Source organism: Doryrhamphus excisus, chromosome 19, assembly GCF_030265055.1.
Source record: "Doryrhamphus excisus isolate RoL2022-K1 chromosome 19, RoL_Dexc_1.0, whole genome shotgun sequence".
Classification (NCBI taxonomy): Eukaryota; Metazoa; Chordata; class Actinopteri; order Syngnathiformes; family Syngnathidae; genus Doryrhamphus; species Doryrhamphus excisus.
This window is the reverse complement of record NC_080484.1, coordinates 10,879,454-10,888,555: the sequence shown is the minus strand read 5'-3', so window position 1 is coordinate 10,888,555 and position 9,102 is coordinate 10,879,454. Positions and strand designations below refer to the sequence as shown.

Sequence of the window (9,102 nt, the reverse complement as noted above, 5' to 3'; positions counted from 1 at the left end):
TCGAATTGCATAACCCACAAAACAGATCAATGAAGTGAAGCGTGAGTTATTACGTGTAGAACTTAACATTAATACGGTATTTATGAACTGTGTATATAATATATCATCAACGTCGTGAGTATATCTCCCTTTCTATTAATTATGTAAATATTTATAAAATAAACACGTATTTACTCTGATAGTGGACGACATAACCGTCTATATATTTCCTATGTACGAGTATCCATTGAACGCAGCAACTTGATGAGCCAAAGAAGCTCGCTGTTACATTCCCAAGGAAGTAGGTCAAATTAGGCCAACGATATTAGATTAATAAAATATTTATTTTGAATCTACTTAGAGGTATCACCTACAACTAATAACCAGACAAAACAAAAAAAGCACCACACTGCTCTTGATAGCTACTCTTTACAAAACACATTTCTGCCAAATTAAATAAACTGTTAAGGCTACGTTTTAATGAATGCACGTGGGCTCCACTGGGCGTGGTTACAAAAGTCACATATCATTTAGCTGCAGCACATTCGTCATCAAAACAGACCACTTTAGCAACAAATGGGGGGGGGGGAGAAGTGTATGCGAGTGTAATAATAATTTCACCCCAAAACACCTCACAATTTATCCACTGGGTGCTCCAGTCGAGCACACCTTTTTTCCGGGCTGCTGAAGTCTTGCAGCGTCACAAACCGACTGGGCTTCATTCCTGACTCAGACGTCGATTTGCACCCTTACCTGTCCAAAGTCACAGAAAGGCTGCGGCACGCATGCATGCAGGGGGGGCCCATTGTTGCTCCTCACCGGCCCCCTCCAGGCGGCTCTTCATTCATTCATAGAATGGTGCTGAGACAACACAGACACTATTAAGACCAAAGTGTGATACCCAGCAAACCAGGTACGACATTTGACTTTATTATATAGAAATAATTTGTTTTCATTGCATTTCAGATGTGTGATTTTGTTGTAGCTTCTCAATAGGAACTTGCATCAAGTAATGACAACACCAATATGCTTTAGTTGAAAAGACAAAGAAAGCCAAATAAATAAGCAATACAACAGTACAATTGCTGACAGAATAATAAGGACATTCAATTTTTAGAATCACATCCCTGTATATAAATATGAAGCACAAACTGTATCTTGGGTGAAACCTGTTTTTATCTCGAAAATCACAAGCTAACATTCAATTCTCATGTCATCATTTTATTCCAGTATTTGCAACACGTTGACTTTAAGTCTCAATATGCAGCATCAGTGGGTTTTCCAAGAGTGGAGTCCATCTTCACATACAAAATAGTTGTACATTATAATATCTTAAAATATATATAGTATCTTCTGAGTGTGATGCTCGTGTCTGATTAGAAGTTTCAACGACTGCTTGGGCAAAGACGTCAGTCACAAGAGACAGGAACTTGTTTGGTGAGGAGCAACACCTTAAAAGTATTCTCTTTAGAACCTGTTAGGCCGGTGCCAGGAGAGTTCAACCTGAAGGAAGGAAGAAGGCCTTAAAGCTAGCCTGATTTCTTGTGCAGACAACAGAATTTAAGTATTTTATTCCCCTATGTTAACATGTATCTCTTGACACAAGCCATATACTAACAAAGGGGTGTCCAAAGTATAGGCTGGGGCTGTTTTTTTTTAATTGGTTAAACTAAGAAGAAAAAGTCATAGTTTTACAAGAATAATAGGGGAAAAGGACGTCATTTAAGTGGAATAAAGTTGAAAGTTTGCCGAAAAAAGGCATTCTTTAAAAAGTCATAATTAAGTGAATACTAATAATAAGCTTTTTCACCTAAAACACAAAACTGAGAGTTTTTTTTCTTGAACTATATATAGCTTCTTAGCATTTACAATAGATCAAAGTGGCTCTTTCATTTTTCACCATGTGACCCTCACCTGAGCTAACATTTCTATAGCTAAGGCCTGTTTTTCCACAACACAATATCACGCTTTTCCACTGGCATAACCAAGTGTGCTATAATACTCTGATGATTGATTACTTGAAATCCAATCATGCTAATGCACCTTAGCCCTGGCCCTAGCCCTATTATACTCCACAGTCTCGGCTTTGCTGCAGTAGTCCATTGTCTTTCTGCCCTCAGTGTCCTGCCCGTGTCTTTGGTTGAAGTGGATGCATAGTTCAACCACAAAGACCATGTCCAAATATTGTGTTAGACAAGCAAAGACTAAATATCATCATCTCTTGTATTCCAGCCTAACCATGAGGGATAGATTGAGCTACATGCAGGAGTTGTCCAGCAGCCATGAGGAGCGAAAGGAGTCCGCCGAGTCTGTCGGATCAGACACTCTCAGCAACGTGGATTTGGAGGATGAGCTTCCCCATGAAGCGGTGGTGTTTGACAACAGCCCTGATATGGCCAAGATCTTTTCCCAGGCACAAGACATCCACAAGGACGTCCAGCTCATTCGCCTGGAGGTGAAAAGGCTCAGGGAGCAGAACTCTCGCATCCACCAGGGTGTCAGCACCATGAGCATCATCAAAAAGGACGCCAACGCCATAGGTGGTGATATAAAGACTCGGGCTGAGCGCGTGCTGTCGCACCTGCGGGACATGGACAGCACAGCCTACAAGCTAGAAGAAGAGCACGGCTCCAATTCCGCCATCGCTCGCATCGCTAGAACACAGTACGCCTGCCTGAGTAATGGCCTCCGCGACGCCATGTTTGACTACAACGCGGCGGAGATGAGCTACCGTGACGACTGCAAAGCCCAGATCCAAAGGCAGATGTCGATCGTGGGCCGGGATGTGACGGGCGATGAGGTGGAGGAGATGATCGAGAAAGGTCACTGGAACATCTTTACCGACAACATCATGGCGGAGGGCAAGACGGCCCGCTCGGCACTGTCTCAGATTGAAACGCGCCATCAGGAGCTGCTGGACCTGGAGAACCGCATCAAGGGGGTCCACGAGATCTTCCTGGACGTCGCCTTGCTGGTGGAGGAGCAGGGCCCCATGCTTGACTCCATCCAGACCAACGTGCAGAAAACGGACGAGTACTTACAAGACTCCCTTTTCAAGCTGGGCAAGGCCAAGCGCCATGACAGGAACAATCCCTTTAGGAAGATGTTTTGTAGTTGCTTCCCGTGCTTCGATTAACCAGCATAGAGCAGCAGACCTATTTTAGTTTCTCCAGGAAGTTAAATCCATCAAATGTTTGTCACTGTGGTTTGGAACAGGTCCCTCAAACCAGGAAACTGGGGAAATTCTGAAAAACACAACAGATCATTTTAAAAATTCCAATAGTAACTTGCTCTGCTCGCTAAAGCAAAGTTTAAGTGCGTGATCCTTTTATTTAAATGCACTGTCGAGACATGGAATCACTGTGTATAATAGCACAAATGCTTTTTAATGTCCATCGCACTTTAAAGGTGCTTGTCTCTTTCTGACTTTTTAAATTATTGCTGCTCTCTTCAACCTGAATTCCCTATTAATTCCTGTGCTGCATGTAAAGAAATGTGTCATATATGTGTCTCTTTTGATTTGAATCTGTGTATTAAAATATTGGAAAGACACACTCAATTGATTGAAACCCCTCAGACAAGGCAGTGTAGTAAATCTTTTTAAATGTCCTACATCCAAACGCAGCTCACCATTGGACAAATACAGCAACACTATATTGTCAGAATAGCCAGGAAACATTCCTCTCCGTGTGACGATGACAGGTTTGGTGAACCGGTTCACCCTGTCTTTGACTGCCTTGTATGTATAAAACTATGCTAAAGCAAAAAGAAAAGCTAAGTCTTCCAGGAAGTGTTACGTGCGGCAGTGGGAGGGCCTAGGCTATTGACATATACACCAGACTGACTTCTTTCCTCAGCACTCATGGAGACATGCTCACTAGAGTCGTTGGGATAGAAATAATCCGAGAAAGGTAAGTTAAATAAGACCTTTACATTTTGCTTTATTGTTTTAACATGTGGTGACTCCTACTGAGTCATTCTGCATGTTTTTCCTTTTGGGAAACTAATAATAATAATACATTTTATTTGTATAGCGCTTTTCAAGATACTCAAAGACACTTTACAAAAGAATGAAGTTGAATAGAGCAAGTAAACAGAATAAAAGACACACCAAAATACAACATTAAGATGAGTCCAATTAGGTTTTTTTGGGTATGAGGAAATGTTTTTTTTTTACATAAACAGGATCTCACAAAGTGAGTACACAGCTCAAACATTTTTATGACAGTATTCTGTATATTCTTGAGCATAAAACTAAATGTGGATATATTTTGGAGTAGGGTGACCATACCAAAAACCAGAACACTCAAATAGTACTCGAAAAAATCTTCAAAATGCCTTATTTCAACACATTTAAAGTATTCCTCTGTATGGAGATAAACACTTGCATTACAAAATACTACCTATAGTCTCATAATATCTATAACCAAAGACAACGTGTTTAATTATGCCTGAAATAATACAGTCTCAGTGGGTGGAGGCGGGGCTGGTAGCATACACATAGAGTGCAGAAGAGTGTGGCCTCGTGAGAAGCAATGCAAGATAATGTATTAGAAATTAAATTAGTAGATTGCATGTATATTGTTGTATATTTTTCCAAATTTTGATTTCACTTTTCTTAAAAATAAAATAAAATCTCATCTTGTGTGTATTGTCTCATGAACTTAGTGGCTCGTGACACTCCTGGTCTTACTGAAAAAATAACAAAATTATGAAATAATAAAACAATATAACTGCATGTTCTCCCCGTGCATGCGTGGGTTTTCTCTGGGTATTCCGGTTTCTTCCCACATTCCAAAAACATGCTAGGTTAATTGGCGACTCCAAATTGTCCATAGGTATGAATGACAAGAGTGTGAATGGTTGTTTGTCTATATGTGCCCTGTGATTGGCTGGCCACCAGTCCAGGGTGTACCCCGCCTCTTGCCCGAAGACAGCTGGGATAGGCTCCAGCACCCCCTGCGACCCTCGTGAGGAAAAAATGAATGAATGAATGAATGAAAAACAATATAGCCATGTTACCAAAATGTAATGGCTTGAAAACAAGCTGGTAGCATCAGAAGCAATAAAAGTGAGAAGAATAACACGTTTACTGTGTTTCACAGGCACAATGCGGGACATGCTGGAGAGGCTGCGTAATGTGAGCGAGGAGCAGGCGGATGACCTTGACTTTGAATACGACGAGAGCAAGCTAACCATCCATCAAGAAGCAGTCGTGTTTGAGAACTCTGTAGAAATTGAGAGCATCCTAAAGGAAGCCCAGTCCATACGCAAGGAGATTTCCTTGCTCCTCTTGGAGGTGGAGCGCCTGAATAAAAACAATGAACGCTTTCGCACCACGGTCCGCCACTTCTCTGCGCTCAAAAAAGACTCTGACGGCATCGCCAAGGGGATACAGAAGCATGGGCAGAACTTATATGCTCGCCTCCTGGCGCTGAGTGAGGAAAGCAAAAAGCTGCAGAAAAATGAGGGACCAAATTCAGCTGCGAGCCGCATCGCCGCCATGCAGTGCGACTCGCTCAGCTGCGCCTTCCAAGCCGCCATGAGGAGCTACCACCAGGCAGAGGAAATGCAGAGGACCATTTGTAGGGACCGAATCCAGCGCCAGGCCTCCATATTAGGGACTAAAATCTCTGATCAGCAACTGGATCTCATTGTCAACAAAGGATGTGATGGCTGGAACGAGTTGTCCCAGAGCCTGCAGACGCAGCAGAATCACTCATCCCGCTGGGCGCTGAGTGAAATCAAAGACCGACACAATGAACTGGTGGCATTGGAGGCCAGGCTCAAGGAAGTCCATGAACTGTTCCTGGAAATTGCTATGCAAATGGAAGAGCAGTGCTCCATGCTCAATAACATTGAGGCCAACGTGTGTAAGACTCAGAACTATACTGAAAAAGTCAACGTCCAGCTCAAGAAGGCCCTGCAGTACAAGAGAAAAAATCCTTTTCAGCAGCTTTGCCCATGTTTTCCTTGTTGGAGACAATAAAGTCCCTTTTGGAAGATTCACAGACTGTTCTTCTTCCATAAACATTGTTGGTACACACCACTCATTCATTATACTGGCTGATACTGGGGCTATTCTACGACATTGTTCTGGGGGACACATTTCCAGACTACTTTTACCGGGTTCTTATTTTCTATATCCTGTTTCTGCCACACATTTACCCCACCAACGGGCTGATATGGCTAATATTAAAGTCATGAATTTAAAAAAGCAATCTATCAAAGATTCTGCACATGCTGCTACAGAATATGACAGAAGGACTCTGATTTTTTTTTAGAGGTCTGTTGCGAAAACACAAGTCAAAGGTTGTCTATAGTCAATAACAGTAGCTGTGCTGTTTTTAGGAGTCTGTTGTATTAGTTGTATTAATGTGGTGTAAACAAAGAATAATCAGACTGTAAAGGTGACTTTAGGGGTGTTATTCCATGTCTACGGGGCTCTGATAATGGTAAAGCTTGTACAAGGTCAGGCAAAATAATGTGACACATTTGTAGGTTAAATAAAAGGCAAATAAAGTCAAGAAACAAAAAAAGTGTTTTTATTTTCGAAAAGTACATATAATGCCATTCTGTTTCATTATGTTTTAAAAATTAAATCAGTCGGCCGGTTGATTTTGGTTTCAATGCAGATCCAGTCGCTCTGAAGTTGGAAACCCATAACAAGATGGTGTTTGGAGCTGGTACGGGATCATGTCTACCAAGATCGAAGTGCAAACGGAATGCTCATTGTGTTGCGGTTACAGATGTGTTTGTTTTGCTAAACATTTCCACAATGAAAACACGATGCTCACCAATCCAATTCATGGCAGCAACTGAAAGAGAAACGAAAAAACAATGGCATTATAAAGAAACAAGGCAAAATGGCATTATATGTACTTTTCAAAAATAAAAACACTTTTTTGTTTCTTTACTTTATTTGCCTTTTATTTAACCTACAACTGTGTCAGATCATTTTTCCTGACCCTGTATTTAGAAAGTCATACACAGGTGAAAGATCCTCTCTAGGTCAGGACCGCAGACTACTAAGAACTCTGCTGTTTTCAGGGATCTGTTGCTTGCAAAAATGTTTGTCGATGCCAAGTTTTGAACTGCAGTTGGCGGCCGGTCTGATGTCAGTTGGCCTGTCAGGGTTTCTGTTCCAGTATGACTCCATGCTCCATAAATGCATGGTCTCGGGAGCCTTGACGTCAACCCCATGAAACAAAAGAGTAGATTCTAAACATAAGACTGATGCCTCTAAAAATAAACTTGTACCACCCCCCCAAAAACAAGTACCACCGGTTTCCATGACCAACAGAATTTTATGTCAGGAAATCTTTGTTAATACACCTCTGGGTCCCAATCTCCATTGGAACATAACTCTTTCTGGATTTTGGAAAAATATCATGTACTACTGTAGATGGGGCCTGTCTGCAAAAATCTTCAATGTATTATTACATTGGGAAAACTGAGGGCACTACTACACTCCAAAGAGCACTGCTGATTCAGTCTCACCAAGTTCATCATTTTCCAATACGGCATACTAACTGTGATCGTTAGGTGTTTAACGAATTGGACTGCAAAATTTATCCACATGACCTTGAATGGATTGGCGCGATAAAACAGGCTGAACGAGTTTTGAATGGAACCTACTTACGCACATCAAACGCGTTGTCCAACCAAAAAGCGTTGTCCAATCAAGACGCGTGACTTGTCAAGAGTGGGACTTCCACACTTGTGAAGGGAAGAGGCGCATTCAACATGCTTCCATTGAAACGATAGAACGCTCTTCACACGAAGTGAATCAGCATAAATGGAGCGTACATAAGGTAGGTTTGGTTTGTTATATTCATTTATCCATTATTTTTGGACATAATTATTTGATTTGGGTTCTACCCTTGTTTTAATTGGTATTGGTAATGGTAAGAATGGTATGCAATGAACTTATATCCACGAGTAGCAGCAACAAGCCACCCTGTCCCGTATGACATAAAGATTTGTTCCTGGTTTTACCTGTTTTCTTACTTTCATTTCTTAAAAACTCCTCACTGTAGTTGCAAAATGAAACACATGATGCTAGTAGAGCTAAAGGCTAAAGCTAAAGCTAAGGCTAAAGCTAAAGAGTTAAAAAGACTGCTGTTGGGAATACCAAACTAAAAAAAAACTGTTGTAAATAAACACAGTTAATGTATTTAATTGTGTATTTCCAATGATGTGTCTGTTGTTTATATTGGTAATAATATTTTAAGAGTGCTATACCTTCGTGTAGTACTGAGAGGCCATTTTGTTTCCCTGACAGCCCCCCTTTTCATTGTAAATCATTTCTGTTTTTAAAAAAAAAAAACAGAATCTAATTAAAACATTACAATGATTGGTGGATGAAATAATTATGATTATATTAATTATTATTCAGTTGACACTCGAAATCTTTGTCATCAGCAAAGCACACTGCATATAAATCTTAGACTAACGTTTTGCAGAAGGCAATGTAATATAGAGGATCTTTGACCAGTGTTTTTACAGGAAATTCCTAAAAACTCTAAAAAGTACGCCTGCCATAGATTATAGTGTTTCAACGCTTTCCAAAAATGTGAGCGCCTCCCTGGAGTAAAACAAGCATTAGCGCTAAACTGTAACTGTCTAGTAAGTTCGAGAAACTTCTCACGCATGTCATCAATAGCACTACAGGCACTACTACTAGCACACTGTGGTGACTTGCTAGGTTGTGTTGCGCTGTCTCAGGCGAAGAGAGCCGCGAAGCGGACCAAGTACAATATGGGTTTGATAAAATTGACATTGTTAAAGACATCTATCCCAATTTAGCTCATGCTGTGGGTTCATATTTTGCCGAAGAAGAAGAAGCGTCGACATTTTCAAGTCTTCGTCTTTCTTCTTCTCGACAAGTTAGCTGCTAGCTGCTAATAATAGCACGCCGTTGTCTTCAACGCGATTCTGCTGTAGACGGCTAATGATTAAGAATAATTTAAACTGTGTAATCGTCACTTGGGTGTATTTATAGTTTATATTTTACAATAGCTGAAAACAGCTGTAATGTACCAGGATGGCCGAGTGGTTAAGGCGTTGGACTTAAGATCCAATGGACATATGTCCGCGTGGGTTCGAACCCCACTCCTGGTA

At 41.0% G+C, this 9,102-nt stretch overlaps 2 protein-coding genes and 1 non-coding gene across 3 annotated transcripts; all 3 read left to right on the top strand.

The window, feature by feature from the left end:
- The first annotated feature begins 577 nt into the window (after positions 1-577).
- stx11b.1 (syntaxin 11b, tandem duplicate 1) lies at positions 578-3,531 on the top strand. Its single transcript, XM_058057882.1, has 2 exons — positions 578-892; positions 2,212-3,531. Exon 2 carries the CDS (start codon positions 2,219-2,221, stop codon positions 3,113-3,115), a length of 897 nt encoding a protein of 298 aa, XP_057913865.1. The 5' UTR covers positions 578-892; positions 2,212-2,218; the 3' UTR covers positions 3,116-3,531.
- A 100-nt stretch (positions 3,532-3,631) lies between these two features.
- On the top strand, positions 3,632-6,786 carry LOC131107658 (syntaxin-11-like). Its single transcript, XM_058057883.1, has 2 exons — positions 3,632-3,890; positions 5,085-6,786. Exon 2 carries the CDS (start codon positions 5,090-5,092, stop codon positions 5,966-5,968), a length of 879 nt encoding a protein of 292 aa, XP_057913866.1. The 5' UTR covers positions 3,632-3,890; positions 5,085-5,089; the 3' UTR covers positions 5,969-6,786.
- A 2,233-nt stretch (positions 6,787-9,019) lies between these two features.
- trnal-uaa (transfer RNA leucine (anticodon UAA)) lies at positions 9,020-9,102 on the top strand. The gene has a single exon. It is a non-coding gene; the product is annotated as a tRNA-Leu (tRNA).

Excerpts from the sequence above, each read along its gene's own strand:
- stx11b.1 (XM_058057882.1), top strand. The coding sequence starts at position 2,219 with ATGAGGGATAGATTGAGCTACATGCAGGAGTTGTCCAGCAGCCATGAG.
- LOC131107658 (XM_058057883.1), top strand. The coding sequence starts at position 5,090 with ATGCGGGACATGCTGGAGAGGCTGCGTAATGTGAGCGAGGAGCAGGCG.